The sequence below is a fragment of the Centruroides vittatus genome, unplaced genomic scaffold, assembly GCF_030686945.1.
Source record: "Centruroides vittatus isolate TY-2023 unplaced genomic scaffold, ASM3068694v2 scaffold_932, whole genome shotgun sequence".
NCBI classification, from domain to species: domain Eukaryota; kingdom Metazoa; phylum Arthropoda; class Arachnida; order Scorpiones; family Buthidae; genus Centruroides; species Centruroides vittatus.
The window spans coordinates 1,294,259-1,317,439 of record NW_027122721.1 but is presented as its reverse complement, the minus strand read 5'-3'; the positions used below and the strand labels follow the sequence as shown (position 1 = coordinate 1,317,439).

Genomic DNA, 23,181 nt, shown 5'->3' with positions numbered 1-23,181 from the left:
GCTTTAAATATTTATATTGCTAGATAAATTACACTAGGGTGTTGCTTTCTTTACTTAATTAACTTTCATTTTCGTTGTTTCTTCTAGTTAAATACCGGTGTCTTTATATGTTATATGTTCTTCTTCAAGACCATTGGTTTCGTGAGACTTCGGTCCCTCACCAAGCCAATGGTCATCTGCCACACCATGGCTGTTCAGCGATGAATCCGGAGTGTTTAGCTGCAGAACAATCCTGCCTTGATCAAAATTTTTATGTATTTTAAAAAATTCCCTCCCAACAGTAATTGGCCTGACATGGTGTGGTAGGCCATTGAAGAAAAAAAAAAAACTATCCTTTTAATTCACTCTTCTGACATCATCTCCTCTGTACTTTTTACAGATTTTTGGCTCCAAGGCAGACTTGCAGTTACACACTCAGATTCATATGCGTGAAGCCAAACCATACAAGTGCTCCCAGTGTTCCAAGTCATTCGCCAATTCTTCGTATCTATCCCAACACACACGCATACATCTGGGCATCAAGCCGTACCGTTGTGAAATATGTCAAAGAAAATTCACCCAGTTGTCTCATCTTCAACAACACATCAGGACACACACGGGAGATAAACCATATAAGTGTCGTCATCCGGGATGTAACAAAGCCTTCTCGCAACTGTCCAACTTGCAGAGTCATTCGAGGTGTCATCAAACGGACAAGCCTTACAAGTGCAACAGCTGTTATAAATGTTTTTCGGACGAAGCCAGTCTTTTAGAGCACATACCCAAGCACAAGGAATCGAAGCATTTGAAAACTCACATCTGTCAGTACTGTGGTAAATCTTACACCCAAGAAACGTATCTAGCTAAGCACATGCAGAAACACGCAGACAGAGTCGAGAAGAGACTTCTTCAACCATCAATAACTCCACCCATACCATCTAGGAATCAAGAATACTGGCCTAAACAAACGGATCGCTTGACTAACAATTCTCATCCCATACACTCGAGAGCATCGGAATCGTGTTTGCAATCTACGATCCACTTAGATCCACGCCATACTTTGGCCGGGAATAGTAGCAGTTGTGATCACGTGGATTTAAGTCAAGTTGCCTACGATCAGTTAACATCGTCGAACAAAACAACATCGGCATTCACACCACTTCCAACAGGTATGTTACCGATCTCGACAGGATCGCAGCTATCCATGGGTTCGTCTTCGAGAACATATTTTCCTTACGAACCAATTAATTTCCCGAAAGCACCTGCTCAGGTAACTTCATTAGACGTTAAATCGACTCATAATAGTTTCCCAAATCAGTTAATATCCCTTCATCAGATAAGAAATTACGCTTCGATGCCTGGAATGTCAGGAGACCATCCAATAACTTTAAAAGATAAAAATTCACAGTAGATACGTGCAATATCAATTGTGCCATCTCTACGGAAAACACAAAAGATTTCTTTGCTCACAGTTATGTTCAGTGCGTGTGACTGTATCACAACAACAACAACAACAACAAACGTGGTAAATGCTCAGTAAAAATTTTTCTTTTAATTATACCAAAGTAACAAAAGACAATCTTCACAATAGATAAATTTGTAAAGAATTTAAGAAAAAAAAAAGAAATTAATAATTATCATGGACTTAAATAGAGATTATTCTGAAGTCAATTTTTTGCGATACTTTATCTGTGATGTTCTAAAATCATGTCACGTAATTCGGGTGCCTTTATTCGAAGGCTGTTTCGTGTATTATTGCATCAACAATAATATTGTTGGCTATTATTATATAATTATTATTATGTATAATAATTATTATTATTATTATTATTATTTTCTGCCCTCGTTTTTTATAATGTACGAACATAATTTTTTATTATATTATATTATATTATATATATATATATATATATATATATATATATATGTATATATACACATACATATATGTATATATAATATATATATATTTTTTAGTTTGTTTTCTCGTCATTCATCGATAATTGTGGTGCTATTTTAATGTGTATCGATATTCAAAAAAAAAAAAAAAATATGCTAGATCACACATATTGCTTTCATTGTGTTGTTTTTATGCACGTGGTCCTCGTTACATTTCCTTGTTTTTTATTATTATTATTATTATTTCTAAAGCAAAATGAAAAAAAAGATTACTCGTTTTTGCTTTTATATTCGATTGTTCTTTGTAGGAAATGGTAAAATATCTTGTTCAGCTTATAATTAGCATGAGGACCACTCATTAATTTCGCACTAAGTGCTCTCTAATCGTGTCTGAACATCAAATGTTCTTTATTTCAGTTCGGATTGTACAGTATAAAAGGCTTATTTTTAAAGGGCTTTCACTTTTACGTGTATCTATGCTTGTAATATTGTCTATACAAACATACATACACAATATATATATATATATATACACACACATACACATACACATACATAACATATATATATATATATATACTAATTTTAGCATGCTTCATGTTTTAAAGGATTTCAAATATGTGCATTTTTATATAAATACATTCACACATATCTATGTGTGTGTTGATATATATTATATATATATATATTTATATGCACATATATATACACATTTTATATATATATATATGTGTGCATATATATGTAATTTCTTCATTTTAAGCTCATTTTTATTTCCAACTTGTTGATGGTTGCTGTATCTTTGAATACCTTTACAAACAATTATGTTTTTTGTATATCCTGACAGTACAAAAATAAGTATAAAAAATATGTGGGTTTTTTTGTTGAAGTTTTTTAGAATTAATTATTAAAAAAATTGATAGAAGATGAAGAGGATTTAAACAACAAATCGTTGCCTTTATATACATAAACTCAGATACGGGAATAATACAGCTATATATAAATGGTATAATTTGCTATATTTAACCGTAAGAAAAAATATATATATATAATATCTGGCTAGTTTATGCAGCAATTCAGGGTTTTAAAAAATAAATACTCAATTATTTTAAACTGTTATAATTATTATTAATGAAATAAAGCTCAAGAAAAATAGGTACGCTTCATACAATTACTAGCTCAGTATGCCTATACGATAGGCATTAATACCTCATAAAACTTGTTGTGTTGAAAGTATAAGAAGAAAAAATAAATAAAATTCTTATTTTCTCTTCACTTTTCTTTCTTATCATGTTAATATTTTGTGTAAAAAATAAATAAATAAATTATGTGGTTAAAATTCTTAACGTTGATCAGTTTGAAACGGTGACTTTTTTTTCTTTGTCAGTTTACCTAAGTTAACATTTAATTGTATAATTATTATACGGCCCTTTGATTAATTAGATAAGCGAGATAGGTCAGAGTGTTGTTTTTGGATATTCTCAAGTGGACGATATGAAAAATCCAGTTTGAAAATGTATAATATCAACTGAAATTTTTATTTGTTCAGGAATAAAACAGAAAAATAAGAAAAAATTATATATATATATATATATTCAGTGGTTAATAAATTATTACAATCTCACAGGCTTATTAAGAAAGTTTCCAAAAACTTACCAAACTCTCAGGAGTTTCAGCATCTATTCTTTGCTGTTTTTTCTCCTCCTCCTCCTCCTCCTCCTCCTCCTCCTCCTTCCTTTTTTTATTTTTCGTTATTCTATAGAATTATGTAAAATATTAAATCATTTATGTCTGGTGAATTTATTATGAGAGAGGATCATTTTCCAAAAAACTGTGAAAGTTGAGTTCGGTTGTTTTCGGAAATTAATCGAATGTATTCAATTTTTAATCTCTCGTAGACGTCAGAGCCTTCTAGTCGATGTGATTTTATGTTGATAGTTATTTCTGTTTTTTTTTTTTTTTTTTGTGTGTGTGTGGTCGAAAGATGAAGATAGTATGTGCTAGGTTCAGAATAAGCCTTGGATTTATATAAAAAAAAAAAAAAAAAATGTGTAAAACGTTAGTAGCATTTATGCTCTGTTAAAGAATGGTTATGAAGGTAAGCTCTAACTGTAACTGCTCGTACGCGTACGTATTGATCCGAATGTACGCTAGTGATGATATTGAGAAGTGTACATATTGAAACAGTACATTCTTCCAAAGCTTCGAGGTCAAAGTACGTTGCTGGAAAGGTCAAAGTGCAGTGTACAGTTCATGTGAGGCTATATAATGAAAGGTTATATATGTAGCCATCTAGAGACACAGAGAGAGAAGGCGACTGTGATACATAAAAAAAAAAAAAAGAATTAATGAATGTTTCAAAAGTCAGTTTTTCTAAGTTGTCTTGAATTGAATTGATAATTGAAAACGAAATTTTTATATACGGGGCCTAGATTTATCTATACCTTTCTAGATGTGTTCTGACTCTTTGTCACTAAACAAATTTGTTAAATAAATAAATAAAAAAAACCAAATTTAAAAAAAAAAAAAATTTGAACTGGCCAAAGGCTGGATCACGAAGGATCAGACAGTATATATATATATATATATTATATGTTTTACGTATTTGAATTATTTTTTTTTTTTTCGCTCATTATACACAGATATATACTTTATATAAATTTTACATATTGTTTTATAAAACTTGCAGTACAAAATAAATATTAAAAAAAATCTATATTATAAATACAAAATATGGACGATATGTCGTATGTCCATTTGCCATTGCAGTATGTGTTTGGTATATAGTAGTTTTAATGGAATCAGTACCATATTATCTTGTATTACATTGTTATTATGCTTGCTTGAATAAACTATATAAATTGAATAACTTGTGTAGTTTTTACGCCATTTTTATCACTTGTAATTTTTCTTTACCATATTTTCAAAGGGTATCGGATAGTTTCCCATGAATTTTTCTATGCCATAATGATGAATTTACCATTAATTGGCGAAGAAGTTTGACCAGCGATGTGAAACACTGTTCGCAAGACACTAATAATGGGTTTGGAAAAAATACTAACCTTCAGTTCGACAAAGAGGATATTTTTTTCTTTTTTTTTTTTTGTTTCTTCTTCCCTTCATACAAATGAACTGGTGCATGTCAGTGCAGTGACACCATCGTGACAATGACACTGCTAGTTTAATAGTACTGGTAATTTTAAACAAAAAAGGGGTTTAGCTTACTAAATTACAGCATCTGCTATTCGTAAGGCGACATGTGTGCAGTCGAATTTGTAACTAAACTCCACATGGCTTCATATCTCGGATAATTGAAGTCAGACAGAAATATTTGAAGGTTTTAACAAATGTTCTTATCGTAAAAACAAATCCCACCAAGCATTTTATCCCTTGGAAATGCCTTCTTGAAGTAGGGAACTGTTTGAAGGAAATGGGTTCTGTAAGTGGCCAGTTAATAGTTTCGAATGCCTGACTACTTAACTCCCTTCTGTATTAAACAAACCGCCAAGTTGCTTGTAAGATAAAAAGGAAAGAAAAGATAGGATGATTGTATGGGTCAAACAGGTTTAATTGATGTGAAGTTGTTTGTTTGACATTTGCATTACTGCTCCTTATAATAAATATCGCTCGAGTGTCTAGAACACGTCACAAATTATCTTCCTTCTTTTCACTCGTATAAATAATAATAATAATAAAAAAATTTAAAGAATTAACCGCGAAATTAAAATTATTTTATACGTAATTTTTATTTTATTTTTTTATATTCCTACGCTTTTATCATAAAATCAATTCAGTAAAGTTTTAATAATTTACTCCTATTCGTTTCCTTATAATTAAGCGAATTTAAAGAGATTTTTACTTTAAAAAGAAATAAAAAGTTAAAGTTTAATTATTAAAACAATTTTCTCTACCTTTTTTTTAATGAAATAAAAAAAAATCGACTTTAATAATCAGAAAAATAAGTTTTAAACTTAATCAAAAATCTTCTCTGGATAAAAATAACAATTGAAAATATTGACTTTTAATCCAATTTTATACCAAATAAATTATATAAAAAATATATATATATATATTGTAGATACTTTTATTAAATATATCTATATACTTTTTAATTAGAAGCACAGATGCCACACAACTAGAGGGAGAGGAAAAAAAATGGTAGACAATGTAACAACTATATTACTTTCAATTTGTTTAATAAATATTTGTTTGTGTAAGTTTAAAAACAAATTGGTTAATTAAGCAAACAAATATTTAAAAATAGAAATTAAAAATAAAATAGGGGGAAAAAAAAGGTGTCGTATATATACAGAGATTAAGTTCTAGAATAAGAGAATGTAGTAAATATCTTTGTGCCGAAATTCGGTTAATACAATATTTAATTTAGTCGTGTCGTGTTAAAGTTTTCCCCTCTATTTTTTATTTTTTATTTTTTTAATTTTATTTTCTTATTATTTTCCTTATTTGCAATTCTAGAAGAGTTGAAAAATAAAAGAAAAATCAGTTAAAAAATCCACCGAGAACGACAATAATACTACTTGTAACTTTTTCACGATGTAATTTTGAGAAGTTTTAACAAACGGGGTATTTAGCTCAAACAAAATAAAATCCTCTATCGCACTTAAATCTTCACAAAAGTAACATTGGCACAAGTAAAGGAATAATGAAAAAAGGGGAAAAAAATTTCGTACTGCTTGTTTGTCATCCTCGCCTTTTTCTGTCTTATTAAATTATAAATGTTTGTTAAAAATCCCAAGTTTCGGAAAAATTTACATGAATTTAAAGGGGAAAAAACTATATAGAGATTAAAAGGAATTTTTTTTTTCTGTTAGTGTTTTTTGATGTTTCTCACTTCTGCTTCGTTCTTTTTATTCGAAAATTTAAATAAGGCTTAACAAAGTAACAAAAATAATCCTTTTTAAATAAAAGTTCACGAAAATTTTATAAAATTTAACATTGTTAAGTACTGTACATTTAATAATGCGATACTCCTAGAGAGGGGGAGAGGGAGAGAGAGAGGGAAAAAAAAGATTAGTGCAGTATCAATGCTTGCGCGTGCTTTTTTTTTCCTTTACTTTAAATCACCCCTCTTACGATTTCGTATCCTCCCCCCTTTTAAAGGTGTTAAGGCATGAAAAAAAAACAAATTAATAATAATTATTAAATTGACCTGCGAAGTCCAAGGAGAAAAATTAATATAATAATTCTTTAAGTTATCGTGTTATATAGAGCTTGGGACTAGGAGAAATTCAGTTAGGTGAATATGACAAATGCTGAAAACTGTTTGGCTTGATAGTTTGTTGGTAGCATCATCCAGTTCATTTTTCAGTCGACCTAATGAAAATGCAGATGAGTCACACACAACTTGGCTTTCCTCTACCAATCTGCTAGCGGAATAACAGATGAGGAGCCATCTTTTGTCATGTGTAGCGCATGCTCGCCTAGTCCCTTCAACCCTTTCATTACAAGCCTTGAATCATTGAATTAGTTAAACAGTACGTACAATACTTTAGTTAGAGAGAGAGAGAGAGAGTGAATTTCGATTTTCGTACGTACAAGGAATGAATAAAGAATGGAGGCTGGGAAATATTTTACTCTTTCTGTTAGGGTTCTTCGTTCCCACGGTCCTTTCTTGAAGGGTTGAAAGGGTTCCGTAACATTTATGCCATCTAAAAACTCGTCCAGACTTACAACAATGGCTGTGACGTCACGGTCCTGTCTAGTCTTTTAAGGGAATGCTATTTAGGATATTAACAGATGAGAGACGTTCGCAAGGTCAAGTCATATTTGTTAATAAACGGCATTAAATTACGCCATTGCTTAACATGTAAAAAAATATAGGCTATATACTGTATATATAAAAAAACGTATTTGAACCATTCGTTTGTATCTACCTTTGGGCTAATTCATTCTTTTTAATTCGTCTTACCATTACTCTATGGTTCAGACCTTATCAGGTATTTATACCTGGTAATTTATTATGCTTTTACTCGCTACTAACAACCTTTTTTTTTTAAAATTTTATCTTATTTTTACTCCATTGTATACGAGTTAAAACGTTTTACGGAAGTATTCGTGGGATTTTTGTATAGTATAAGTCGAGATTTATTCTGGAAAGTGGAGCACAAACGGTGCAAATCGCCACACAAAAGTGCGCGCTACGAAGTTAAGAAAAAAATGAACAAATAAATAAAATAAAAGGAATTTTCAGAGGGTTAAAAAAATTGGTATAAGTACAATTACTAATTAGAACGTACGTAGATGTTCGGAAAAAATTCATATACTTTTTTTTTCTAATAAACTGCATGAAAGATTAAGTTTTAATGAGATGCGAAAAATGTAGACAAACAAATATATTTCTTGATTCCTTATGCGCTGGACCGCTTCCAAAATGCAATTAACCTCTCTAATGATGTTACTCTATCCTACCTTTTTCAACCCCCGGATAATTTTTTAAAACGAATTTTTATTCTTTCTCGTATTCTCTGACATATTTAATAAGATCTAGTTATTACAAAAGCGACGATAAGTTCAAATCAGCAAAAGGAAGTAGAATATTGCTTACGAGTTGGAGGGGGAATATTCAAAGAAGAGAAGCAAATGGTGCTTGTAGCAGGTGTCCTAATGTGACACGATTTGTCATTCCACTGCTATCATTAATGTGGCTTCGGTATCAGAGTGTCATTGTTAGTATTGTGTTTTAAATTTTGGATCTTTGCCTTTTCTATCATTGTCTTAATGAGAGTCGTTTCAAGGTTTCTCTTTCAAAAGAAGATGTGTGAACTATCATCTATATTTAAAAATGATAAATGTCTTTAATGTAACAAAAATAGATTAAATAATCTCATTTACTGTTCGTTAGATGAATTTCTGATAGTCATTAAATATTTTACATCTTCAAATAACCCGAAAAATCCCTCTTAAATACCAGGATTCTTCTTTTAAAAGTAGAGAAAAATTTTTAGTAAGTTTTCTTTACGTGGGAGTTCCGAATTTTTTTTATTTATTTTTTTTTAAAGTAATTCGAGAAATTAATTGCTTAAGTAAAGGTTTATAAATTCGAAAGTCTGTTCGGAGATTTTAATTATCCGCATCCAAACAGTCAAAAGTTATACACGTGGTTAAGATTTATGGTTTAGCATAATGCGTGGTGTAGTCTACATTATAAACAACGAATCAGTTTATTTAAATAAGAATAATAAAATTCATAAGAATGTGTAAAATTAAATTACACCTATTACCGTTACTGTTTAAAGAAAGCTTTAATGTCTTCGAAGCATTTATACAACGTGGAGGGACTTTAAAGACAAGCAACTGGAGCAATATACGATCCAAAATATCGAGTCCCCACTTTGATTTTTAATGTGATTGTGGGAATAAAGGGCATCTCTAACGCTTTTAAGCCGCTTTTACGGTGTTGTAATACTTATGCAAAGCAGAAAAGTAGATCAAAACTGATTTGTAGAAAGACAAAAGATGGCCGGTTCATTGTGAAGGAATTTATTGACACAATACATACAGGGCACAACTTGGCAATTTGGGATTACCCGAGTCCAATAGCCAAACTTTCATCTCATTACTCGAGTTTGATCTGTCTTTCTAGTTAAGGCAACATCTCGTGTCCAATTCAACTTTATTAAATGTTTTATCTTCTCTTCCTACCCTCCCTTTCTTAACTAAGGTATTGTTATTTCTTATACCTGTTAATTAATGTACAACAGAAAAGCAATTGTACAATGCTCCTTGTACAATTTGGGATTAACACAATCTCTCGTGTTTTTTTTTTCTTTTTTTCCTTTACTTTCATCGCTCTCGATTTCTTTCTGACACTTTTTCTAACTTCTTCCACATCTCGCTTCAGAAAGTTTTACTTGTCGACAGCCAAACTTCCAATTTGTTGAATAATCGATATTAGTCGGATAGAAAATCTTCAACTGGAAATAAAAAAAGAGAACAAGAGGGAAAAAATACTAAAAATAGAAAGTATTTGATGATTTTTCTTATATTTAAACTGGGGAATATCAGTAGATTTAGTTTGGCCTTCAGTGCAATGGAGAAAAAAATGGTTTAAGTGAGTAAAAACTGTATTTAAAACGATACAGATTGCTAGGAGCATAGACTAGCTTTTGAATGAATAGAGTTATAATGAAATTGTTAGAGGGGTCAGCGTTAGAGATGAGCGGAGAGGGGAGACTGCTATTCTTTGTCGTGAATGATAGGGTGCGCTATTGATTAATTTACACTGAAGATGGCTCAGACTAATGCATGCACAATATTCATTGAATGTAAACTCTCATTGAAGATACTTTTGTCGAAAATTCCGTACACAACTTTATAACTCGGGTATAAAGTTTTTAATGTCTTCGATAGTAAATAACGTATTATTTAAAATGTTATATATATATATATATATATATACTTTACAGTCTTAGACAGTTTCAAAGTTTAATTCGACTTTAAAAAAATCAATAAAAAAAAAATTTAAATATAATTCTTAAACGTGAAATTAGTTGATTTTTCTAAACTTTATTTATGAAGCATCGAACCTCCATTGTTTGCAAATTTCAAAGTTGGATAAACTCTAAACGCACGTGATCGATTCGCCGCATTCCGATTGGTTGATGTCCTTAATTACATTCGCCTGGGGCCGTGTCACGTGAGCCACGCGGTAATCCCGCGTGCCGAGTGCAAAGGAAAGCATCGACCATCTCGCCATCTGGTGGCGCAGAATGGAGTTATCGGGTTCGTGACGTCCGACGTTAATTGCGTGACCGAAAGACGAGGAAAAAAACGGAAAAATGGATTTAAACACGTTATTTTTACACCGTTTACTTTTTAACAGAAGAGATTAAAGCTATTTTATCATTCGAAAATCCTCTAAAAAGATTTAATTCCGTTTATTTACTAAAAATATCAAAGAAGAAAATTGATTAGAGCGCATGGATCAAAGATTTTTTTTGTTATTATTATTATTTATTTCTTTAAATTCGGGTAAAGTTAGAATTTAACTTTTCTAAAGTTACAAAACGAAATTTGATGATAAAGACAGCATTTACGATTGAGATAATGGTGAAGCGGTACGAGTAAAGCCACACAAGAAGAAGAAGGCGACTTAGTTCGAAGCACCCGATGCGACATCAATGGGACATCATCAACCAACCTGAAGCAAGAATGACAAACAAGCAGATTCTTTGACTTTGACCCACCCCGGGCTATGATTTCCAGACGTTGTAGTAAGGTTATTAAACCTAATATCATTTCTTGGAAATCCAGAGAAGTGGCCAGTCATCTCTTGCGTGTTCTGCAGGGCGCCTGAGTGGCGTATCATTGATTAGATAGGTAGATATAGAATGTGGGGTGTGTTGTTTTTTTCCCTCCTGGCCCTTTTTTTTTAATCTTTACCATTACATGTTCGAACGGCTAGAAGTTAAATAGTTTCCATGCAAACAATATAAAAGTACGATTGTTGTATATGGCGGATATGCACCAAACTATAGATCATAACCTATGCGGGTCTTTCAGAGAGCGATCGATATACAATATGCGATTATTTTATTATTTATTGATGTTAGATACAATGGCCATTGTTGCAATAATCGCAAATCTTTATTATGTGTTAGAGTCCAGGGTTCTTATTCTGGATCGTGAAAGGTTGAACTGTTTATGAACGTATACAACTTGGAACAAATATGATATTGCCGCTTTCAGGGAGGGTTGAAAAAAAAATTTTCCTCATTAAGATAAAAACCTTAATTGGTTTCATTCTAAAAGATCTTAAACGGGTCGAGGCGTAATCGATACTCAATTAATTAGTAACCGGTTAATAATGGCAGAAATACTATCCACACCTGCATTACTTTCCTCGGTTTCTCCATAATTTGGGCTAAAAATAGATCATTTCCACATATTCCATCCACGTAAAATCCTGTATAATTTTTCATAATTGAGTAGTTTAGTTCGCCCTCCGACAAATGTTACTGGTGCACATCCTTCCGATGTCCTGAACATAAACAATGATTTTTCTTCCTTTCTTAGACGAATCTCGTATGTCATCATTCTTTTTAAAATGGACATATTTGTCAACTGTATCGAGATGTCAACAATTTAAGAATTTGTATTTTCCAGCCGTAAATAATTTGCTGTCAATCAGACTTAGTTTGTGTAAAGAGAAAGAAAAAATTGTTAGAAGAATAGACCATCGCGTGTGTTTCTGCTAATTTAGCCATAACGTTACTCCTTGTAAGCTAAAACATCAGATATTAAGTCTAGTATAGAATCGAGTTCTATTGCAGATAGCATCGTAATGCAGAAGCAAACTTATTCCGAAGTCCCCAGATTTTTTGATAAGGTAGAGTATTTATTAATCTATTTTTTTTTTAAACAGTAGCTTGGATTTTATTCTTCGGATTGCGTGCTTCAAGTTGTCACTTTCACAATATTTTCATCTGTAAAATTATTATATTTTGTTGTATCGTCGGGATTCTAAAAGTAACATCTCTAAATCCCTTAAGACCGTATACTTTTCTAGAATTAGATGATTTTGCAGCGTAATAAGAAAAATTTTAAGAGGCCTTTCTCGTTGAAATCAATCAGAAAGGCCTGAGTTTTTCTGCACGAACTCGTACGGCCTTTCTTATCGATTTTAATCGAAAAGGCCTGTCATATTTATAATATTTTATCATTACTTTCGAAAATAGGAAAACAATTTATCATAAAAGATTGTAATGTAGAAATCTTTTCGTTTATGAATCGGAATATTTCCATGCAAATATCTAAAACAGAAATTTATTTGCTGTTGGTGATTATCTGTTCTTTCTTATTAAAATCACAGAGAGTTGCCAAGGCCTGTTTAATTAGTATAATAAAATAGCCTGAGGCTTTCACAAATAAACATACTTTTGTAGCCGTTAAATCTTTTAAAGTAATGCCACTCTATTAAAATTAAAACTGTTGACTGATAAAGACTATTGTTGTGAAGAATTTTCAAAAACTTATGAAATTAGATTATTTGTTCAGTTATTATTTTAACAGAGAAACGAAAGGAAACAATTCTAACGAAATTAGGCCTTAAAATTTTCTTCGGCCTAATTATATCCGATATAGAAAATTTTCGATAAACTTGGAATATTTCATCTGAAATTTTCCAATATTTAACTAGATTTTTCTACTTTCAGATGAAATATTTAATCCAATTCTATCGCATAAAGTGAAAATTAAGCAGAAATGAGTGTGGCCTAATGAAATTTAAAGATTTACACTGTATAAAATCCTTAATAATTTCTTAAAGGAAACAGTTTCTAGAATATATTGTAAATTCCAACAGTAAATTTCAGAATAAACGGTTTAGAAAGATTTAAATTAATAAATTAATTCTATAAACAGTATTTTAAACACAAATTTTTATCTTTCACATTAAAATAGCGCTATGTGAGTCTCCAGGTGTATAAATTTTAATGCTTTTTTTACGAATTTAAGATCATTATATATATATATAAAAATTTATATTTATGATATTTCACAGAGTGTTATTTTACTTTTATTCATTAAAAATATTCATACGTATCTATAGGCCATAAGAAAGGGGGGGAATATCAAAAGAATAGTTTCAGTTAGACCCACAGAAGACCAATTTTCTCATAGAATTCTAGTCATTTGCGCTTTTTTTCTCTTCCCTGAACAAACTTTAGATTATTGATTTGTTTATTTTTCTATTAATGGTCTGAACAAATGTATCTAAGAAACAATTTAAGGAAGGTTCTAGATAAATAATAATTTAAAAAAAAAACATTAAAATTTAAGCCATTTAATTAAGTATTTTAAGACGAAAATATCATCATCATTTAACAGTTTTCTAAGGGGAATTTGTAAAATTTGAAAAAAATTTGTAGGAAATAAAATGTAAAAGATGTTTTAAATTAGAAAATAATAAACAGACAAACGAGAAATTTTCAATACGAAAGTGAAAGAATTCTTTAAAACAAAACAATAGAAAAGACTATAATTTGATATCCATATGGCCTTAAGCATTTCGTGATAACAATGGGTCTATAAACGAAACTTTTCTAACTCTCTTAAGTCTTCAAGGAAGCTAGAAAAAATTTATACTTACAGAAAAATCGACTGGAAGAATCATTATCTTTCACACTTTTAATTATTTATAGTATATAACTGCTTATAGTGATGGGAACGAATGTTAGGCGTTGTCTTCTTATCTATATCTCTAGACAGTTTAATTATCCTATATAATATAGGCTTACCACACAAGAAATTTGAGAAATCACACATGAAAAAAGATGTTTAAACTCCCTAATATATGATTATTAGGGTCTAAATATGATTTTTAAGCAAGTTTTGCTGTATAAAATGTGTTTACCTATCAAGTTTACAACGTTAAGTTTTAATAAAATTGTAGAAAATATATGTGTTTTTTTTAAATTTTATGTTTACTTGGATCTATTTATAAACTTTCTTAAGTCTTTTCTCATATAAACTACGTTCGCATCCCTTTAGTTCTCCGGTTGCAAAACTATTCTGTTCACACATCTTCAACTACAACTAAACTTACTTTAGAAAATTAAAAGGAAATAAACTTCGAGTCCAAAATTCTTTAAAGAATTTTTTAAAAAAAGGATACTAAATTTTGGAAAAACTTCTTTTTCATTTTATTTAATCTAGAAATTTATAAAAGAAAAAAACGATAGAAAATTTGCTATCACGTTGAAGAGCTATAAATCATTCCAACGGAAGGTGTAGAAATATGGGATCTTGTAAGAAGAAAAAAGCAGATGGAATAGTGTTAAAGTGCTAAATATTCGTGAATAAAACTATTTTATATCGTCTTGACATTTTAATAATATTATAATAAAGAATATTCGACTTCAATGCAATTTTACAAGAGCCAAATTTATTGTTTTTTTCGGTGGGAATCGGCGCTATTTTGACACATCGGATGTCGACAAATGATCGAATATTTATCTTTTATAGCTACTTTATTGGATATAATCTTTTATAAATTTATTTTTCTCACATAAAATATTATTTTATAAATCCTTTATACATATATGAGGAATTTAATAGATTATTCTTCAATCTTTTTACCTTCATCTGCTTCAACTTTTAACAAGACTTCGACTAAACACAACGATTTTTTAAATAAATTTAATAAGTTATTTAAAACTAAGATATTTTAAGTTGGAGGAATTCTATATATAATATTTATTCTCTGTGGCCATCTTTAAAGATCATTTATCAGGCCCGACAATCTTTAAAGATTAGTCGACCCGATGTTCATAAAGAATCGTTTATGCGTTTCGAAAATAAATCTTTTTCTCTGAAAGTTTTGATAGTAAATCTGACTCAAGTATATGGTTTTATAATGTAGAAGGTGTAGGCCTCCATGAATCTGAAATAGGATCTTATACTTGACTCTTAACTTTGTAGGCTCCACGTATAAATGTTGAATCGGAGGCCATTTTGGGTCTAACTTTTCGCTTGAGTGATTGCATTTAGTAATTTAAAAGATGCTTGCAGATATCTCCATTTATAAATATTATACGAGGAGTTAAGTCGAGAAATAATTATAAATTCTTATTTTATTTAAATGTCTCTCAGTTTAGAATATTTTTATGTTGTAAACTGCTTAAATTGGAGAGTTTTATAACCGTTTATAACCCCCAAAGGCTCAAATTTGGATAAATTGGAGGAAAAAAAATATATTTTTAGATGATTTAAAGATTAAATTTATATTGCAGAATAGATTTAAATGTGGAAAAAAATTAATTTATTGAGTTATTGGGGTTTAGATAATAGAAAAGTTCATAAAATGCAATTGTAAATAATTACAAGCCTCTAGATTTAAATCATGAAAGGTGTAATTAATAATACATTTTTAAATTAATATAGCATACAATTTTGCATTATTAAAATCAAAACTTATACAAAATTTATATTAAATAGAAAGAGTAAAAGGCTCATTTTGTTTGATTAACATTGCATAAAAGGTCTAATTTTTATATTTTAAAATGCACTTAGGCTTATTAGAAAATGTTTTAGAATAAACTTGTTATATTAATAAATATAACAGCCTTTAAATTATTACATTTAGATCAATAGAAGGCCTAAATTACATAAAAGATTATTTTCAGTTGGTGAGTTTATGTATTTGGATCACTATAATGTTGTTTTAAATGAATAAAATACAAAATTTTGAAGAAACGTTCAAGAAAAATTCAAGTTTAGATTGTATAATTTATAATTTAGTAGTGATATAGATTTAAATTTTGCTCTAGATAAAGCAAAGTAGTTACTATTTTCAGATTAGAAAATGTTCTAGCAATTGTTGATAATTAAACATACAGTTTCCTTTATGGATTTACAATTTGAATAGGCTTAATTATTATTAAATAAAATATATATTTATCAACTTTATTTAAAACTTCCTCTCATAAACTATATTAGGCCATTTTGTATGTTAAAATGTGTTGTTCTAAATTATCAGAAAAAAGTAATGTATATAATATATAATTAAAGTTATAATTAGCAAATATTAAATAGAACATATTTAATTCTTAAAATTTTATTTTTCAATTATTAAAAGCATAGATTTTTGCTATTGAGTGTATTGTACCTTGAAGGCACTTTATGTATAACTTTGTAAAAATATTAGAAGATTTAAGTGGATCATTAGGTTTAGTATTATTATTTTTTAAATTAAAATTTAATTATGCGCTTTCTAATACATTTTATAATAATTGTTTGAGCCTTAGGAGGCTTTCTATAGCATTACAAGAAGACAAAATAGATACAGAATAAAAGCTTAAAATTATTAAGAGGTTTAAGATCACAAATTTAGAACTTTTTCTAAATAAATTTAAATTTAAATGATTTAATTATGTATCTTCTAAGGCCACTTTCTATGCCTTCTCATAATATTATTTTACAAGTCTAAGTAGGTACTGAACAAGATTGGAAGACTTAAGATCATAAATTTAGAATTATTTCCAAAAATTTGAATTTGAATGGATTAAACTACATATCTTTTATTATATTTCTATGCCTTCTCTGGTACTCATTAAGCCATCATAGGAGACAAAATAAACATAAATAAAAGCCTATAAAGGATAGAATTAGGCCATATCTTGTATAAGATTAATTCAAAGATAATTTTAAATCACTAAAAAAAATATAGTGTATGCCCTGACTTTAATATTAATAAATGTAGATTATAATTTAAATTTTGTATGCCCTAAGTTAATTATTAAAAGGCCTATTATTGTTTATGAAAGGAACTTAAATAGGCCTTGAATACCGTTCATAAATATAAAGTTTTAAAATTTTATTTAATTATAATGAAATTTATTTAATTGTATATTTGTTATGCAAATTACGATTTTAATTATCAAAAATTATAAGTTATAATAATCTAAAGTTAATAATTATATTGATATAGAATTAATTTCAAAGGCATTAAAAGCAAGATTGTAGAATTAAAAAATTAGTTTTGTAATTATAAATCTACACTTCTTCGTATGAAAATGATTTTAAAATATAGAAACGTAGACTTAAATTCTTAGATTTTGTGTCTTAAAATTCATCGATACAAAGGCCTACAATTATATCATGTGTAATTTGTTCCTTCATTTACTAGGCAGAAACTGGCGTAACTTAGATGGAGGCCTAAACGATAGAATCCAATTAATGCATAGTTGTTACTCGTTCTTACCTAACATCTGTGTAATTTTAATTTGCGGATGTTCGTAATTGAAATTTGTATACAATTAACCTTTTATAATGCATCTAAAATTATCCTGTAAGACAGATACTCCTAAACTATAAGCCTGGAAGGTAAAATCCTAAGGCCTTAATTATAAAAATAACATTTAAAAAACTTTTAATTATATATTATAATTTTATATCACCAGAATAATTATATTTCACATATATTTTTCTTATTTTTATACAGTTTTTACAGTAAATTCCTATTAGATCACTATTTTTAAGTTACATATGTAGGGTATATAAGCATATACATATTTAAATTTTTAAGGTGTTTATGAAGCAAATCAATGGCATAGGCCTTCATATTTCACGAGTTTCTGCATCATAAAGGAAGGAAGAGATCTATTTACAAGGCCTTTATAGCCTAGGTGTATGGGTGTTATGAAGAGAGTTCTAAATAATCTCATCTCTATAAATTATCGTGGAAGAGATGAGATTAGTTACAAGATTGTACAATGTTTAAAGCTAGCCTAAATCTTTAAAATGATACATTAACTACTTGGCTAATTTGTAAGCATTTGTTTCACGCAATTTGTTTAAGAGTTTAATGTTATTTTTAACTTCTTTTTTTTGTGGAAACAATGATTGTAATGAAGCATTCCTCGTTTAAAATTTCAATTTATCTCCGCAGTTTCGGCTAAACAACAGTTTGGAATTCAAGAAGAAGATTCTTAGTCGAGTATTTCATATTTATGGATTGAGATAAAAACGGTCCTATTACTTTTTTGGCACATTAACAAATAGAGTTAACATTCCGACTACTCTGCTCTCTATTCATCATTGTTTAAGCCGTATTTTACAAATTAAATTACCTACAAATTTAGGCCTACGATGTTATAATCCTAACAAATTTCTGTTTTATCTAAAATTTATAAATTTCTCTTCAAGTACTTTTTATCTCATTCACAAAAAGAGAGAGAGAGAGAGAGAGAGAGAGAGTTATTGTTATTAAGTTTATTGCTTTTTGGATAAACTTTCTTTTTTATTTTCTCGGTTTTTTTGGGCATTCGAAATCATCCAAACTGTAGAATTATTCCGATAAATTATCATTAATGAAGCTTTATAACTTTTTATATTTCTCAGTCTCCAAGTGCAGTTCGCTCGATACTTTAGTCATCGATAATAGAAGCAAAAAACATCATAAAAGGCAAAAGTACATTAAAATAAACGAAGAAATTTTGGTTTAAAACGATGTTTTCTATAATTTAATTAAAATATATTTAACATTTAGGCCTTGTATATAAGGTTTCTAATTTAAAAAGTGCACGAATTTAAGTACAGAAATTGAGAATGAGGAGTTGGGAGAATGCTCGATATTGGTTTTATATAAGTGTTTTTATATCAATTTTAAGGAAATAACGCTGCAGAAACTGTTGTGTAAAGTCCCTAGACCCTTCAAAATACATAAAGAAATGCTGGATTTTTATCTGCTTGGATTCCTTTTTATAAATAATAGAATAGGCATAATATGAGATAGTATCGAACATTTTCAGTCTTCCTTGTTTATCTTTGTATCGACATTTTGTTTCTTTAGAAAACAAACTTTTCCAGAAAACAAAACTCAACGTTTTTCACTCTAAATTGATTCCAACAGCTCGTACTTTCTTAAATGGAAGAATTTTGCATACTCATTAAAAAAATACAGCCGCACTCACAAAGAACATAAATCTACTTTCTGATTGAGTTTGACGTTTAAGATGGAAGACGTTTAAGATTCGTACTAACACTTGGGATATTCCATTGATAAACTACACACAAACTGCTATTTGATGCCGGACGTCAAAAAATGTTAAGTTTTTCTTCCCTTTCTTTCCTTTTACTAAGTCCAATAATTATAAATATTCTCGTAAAGACCTTTGTCGAGTGATCGAAACGGGTTTTGTACTTCGACCAACGAACTATTTTTATCATCAGATAGATGAAGTTTGACGTTTTGTATTTGTTTTACAGATTTTCATGCATAAGTCGGCCATGCAGCATCACGCTCGTGAAGTTCATCGCGGAGATCTGAAACCGCATCAATGTCAACAATGTCTGAAGTCTTTTTCTTCTAACCATCAGCTTACTCAACACATCCGAATCCACACAGGAGAGAAACCGTACAAATGTTCATATTGCGATCGACGATTTAAGCAATTGTCACATGTTCAACAGCACACAAGGCTTCATACAGGTGAGTAGATTATTTACACTCCTAGACCTCTTTTCATTACCAAATCCTACTAATCCTCATTCGTTTCTATTAATAGATTTTTAATAAATTGTCTGGAAAATCTCAGAAAAAAAAAGGATGCGTTTCCATTAAAACTCTCCCTAAAATTTATTTCTAACCTTTCCAAATTCATATTTTTATCTTTATAAACGTATATCTTACTACGTTTTATCGGAATTTTAATTCTTCTATCCCACCATAATACTTCAGAACATTCTTTTACTTGGAATCTTCTTTCAGCCTGTTAGAAATCGCGATCCACCGGTTGAGAAACAGTTTTAATCAAAAACCACGTTTCTGCTTGGATTTTAAGCAAATACACGACCCGAAATCGCCGTGTAAAGTCTTCGAAATATACAAAGAAATGCAACGCGAATGCCCTTTTTATCCCGTTCGCATGCCTTCTTACAAATGAACAATAACACACCTTAATAGCCTATATTATAAATTATCGAACCATCAACCCAATACGAAGACATTTTGCATGTATACGTACACATAAAAACAGACTTAATAATCAATAACCATTAGCGATGACCATCTACTTCAAACTTTATTACATCCCTTCTTTCTATATACCTATTTTTTTTTTTTTTTTTAAAGTAATTATAATGCATTTAAATAAGCTTAGTTTATAGAGCGTGAGTTATATTTATTTCTAGGCCAAAATTCGAAACAAATAAATAAATAAATAAATTGGAAAAACTCCTCGAAAACTCCGACCATCAACTGATATAAAAGAAGTGGAATTCATTAAAACTATACAAATTTTCGCGCCTTCGTTACCATTCTTAAATCAAAGAAAAACTTGGAGAAATCCTGTTTTGTGTCTTGATATTCTTCCGAATTTTTTAAGTATATTTTTTGATTTTTTTTTTCTGGGTTGGCGACAGAGCCGTATCCAATCACTAAATAGACCAAATGGCATCCTGCCAATAAGGAAGTAGAGGTTCGACTCTCGAGATCTTTTTACTTTTTGCTAAGAAAGAATAAAAGAGGAGACATGACAGTCGAATATGATGAATGACCGAACGCATAGCGAAAGAGGCATTGGGGTGGCTCCTACTCTTTTCTTTTTTTTTTTTCCTCCGTTTTTTAGAAGCAGAGAGTCTCTTTTATAATCGACAACCACTTCTATCTGATTGGAATTATATAAACGAAGCATGATTTTAATTTCGGTATCAATTATTTGTGTTAGGTTCCTACAAAATTCCGTTCTCTCTTATCGAATAAAACTCGCCGCTGACGTCAGAGGGGTGTTTTTTCTTCCCCTCCGACGCCTTCCCCCGATCGATCACGTGACGCGCACGTCATCGAGAGTTTCGGGAAAGATGCGATTTAATTAAAAACCTTGTCTTAGTAATGAACAAACCGGCGAAATAGAGAAATTAACGACTCTATAGCTTTTTTTTATGTATATGTATATGTATGTGTGTGTGTGTGGTGTGTGTGTGTGTGTATATATATATTTTTAAATTCCAGCGTACCGATATGAGAACACTTTTTTCAATTTTTATATTATGCAAATGAACTCAATACAATGAAGGAAATTTTTCATTCTCTTTAAAGATTCTCGCCTTTATGAATATGTTTAATTTTTGTACGAATTTTTGTCAGTCCCTCATAAACCGTAACACAAAAATGTGACATTTTCTACTCTCTTTTGTGCCGCCTTGCTGACATATTAGCGCCATCTTCTGGAAGAAATATGAATCAAGAAAATTTTTAAATTTTTTATTATTATATATTATTATTAAATAAGAAATTATATTTATAATCGAGCCTTCTATTTATTAATTTTGTATTTTTTATTATATATATATATATATATATATATATATATTTTAAATAGGTGAAAGACCCTACAAATGTCACCTGCCGGATTGCGGTCGAGCATTTATTCAACTTTCAAATCTTCAGCAACATCTTCGCAATCACGACAGCCAAATGGAACGTGCCAAGAACCGACCTTTCCATTGCAATATTTGTGGAAAGGGATTTGCATCTGAAAGCAGTCTCAGAACTCATCGGTCTAAGGTGAGTAGAATATCGCTCATGCTTCTTGATCGCAACCTTCATCCGTTTATCCAACAGTCTGCTTCTAGTTCCTTCTTCTTCTTCTTTTTTTTAAACATTTGTCCTTTTATCGAGTAGAAAAAAAAACCCTCCTCCTTGCATATTGTTTGCCATTAAGGTCATGAATTCAATGATTTCTTTTATAGAGATGTGCTTTCAGTTGAGGTGTATGGAGTTTGTGCGGTTTGCGGATGACCTTTACCTATGGTAACATTGTCGAATTATGCTGAATTTGGTGCGGTTGACATTGAAAATTTGGGGCGCTGAATACATAATTTTACTACTCTTGTTAAATTTCTGTTTCCACGTATGACTGTAATGGGAATAGCATTAACAAATTAGGAAATAAGAGTGAAGTACACAAAAAATGTTCTATTATAGAAAATTCGTGCGTTAAATTATGTTTTTCTTCAATAATCTTTGTTTTTAATAATTTTAAAGGCTGAGAAAAGTGAAAGAAGAGTGGACAATATGACTACAAAGAGTTTAAATTTTGTTACAATTATAGAGTTTTAATAATGTCATTCGCATAGGCTTCGCCGTATAATTTAATTCTTAACAATTATTAATATTCATTAAGTTTTTAACAAATTTAAATGATTCATTGTAATTGGGGATTTATGTTTGGGAACGAAACTAATTGATATTCTTTTGAATTTCAGCAACACGCAGCATTGATTGGAGGAGCAAACTCACAGTCCTGTCCTGTATGTCACAAAATCTGCCTGAATGGAGAGGCTTTGATGGAACACATGCGATCGACACATAAGGATCCGAATGCATCGGGGACACCAAGTAAGAGAAAACGTGCCCGTTCTAATCGTGCCCGCATCAACTCGACGTCCTCTATTGGCATTTCCACCACCAGCAACGCCACTTCCATGGTCACTCCGATCCATTCTCCTTCTCCCTCCTCGCCTCAGGCTTCGTCGCCAGCTTCACGAACATCCATCATATCTACCTCAAACGCAGTATCTCTAACCGCACCTTTGCATTCCTCATACGCTAGCGCTCTAAGTGGGAATGCGGGAAGTCTCATGTCCACTATGGGCATGGGTATGGGCCATTTCATGGTTCCACCCGTTGTCGGGGCCGCGGGACCCCATTCTTTGGCCGCTCATCCGGGTGGACACGGCCAGAATCATCATTATCCCCATCATCCGCTAGCTTCTCGGGCTCAACATTCATTTCTTAGCTTATAGGTAAAGCCTGCCCTTTGTACATTTCCACATTAGCAA

At 30.4% G+C, this 23,181-nt stretch overlaps 1 protein-coding gene across 4 annotated transcripts in view; it reads left to right on the top strand.

The window, feature by feature from the left end:
* LOC136990416 (zinc finger protein rotund-like) overlaps window positions 1-23,181 on the top strand; it is a 79,425-nt gene that overhangs the window by 49,559 nt on the left and 6,685 nt on the right. For 3 of the 4 annotated variants that reach the window (XM_067288806.1, XM_067288807.1, XM_067288804.1), the window contains exon 5: window positions 380-1,824. In XM_067288806.1, coding sequence (XP_067144907.1) covers window positions 380-1,390 — 1,011 coding nt within the window. In that variant the 3' untranslated portion in view covers window positions 1,391-1,824. Of the gene's footprint in view, window positions 1-379; window positions 1,825-19,605; window positions 19,829-21,719; window positions 21,905-22,605; window positions 22,739-23,181 lie in introns of those variants that run through there. The other variant, XM_067288805.1, reaches the window with a different exon arrangement.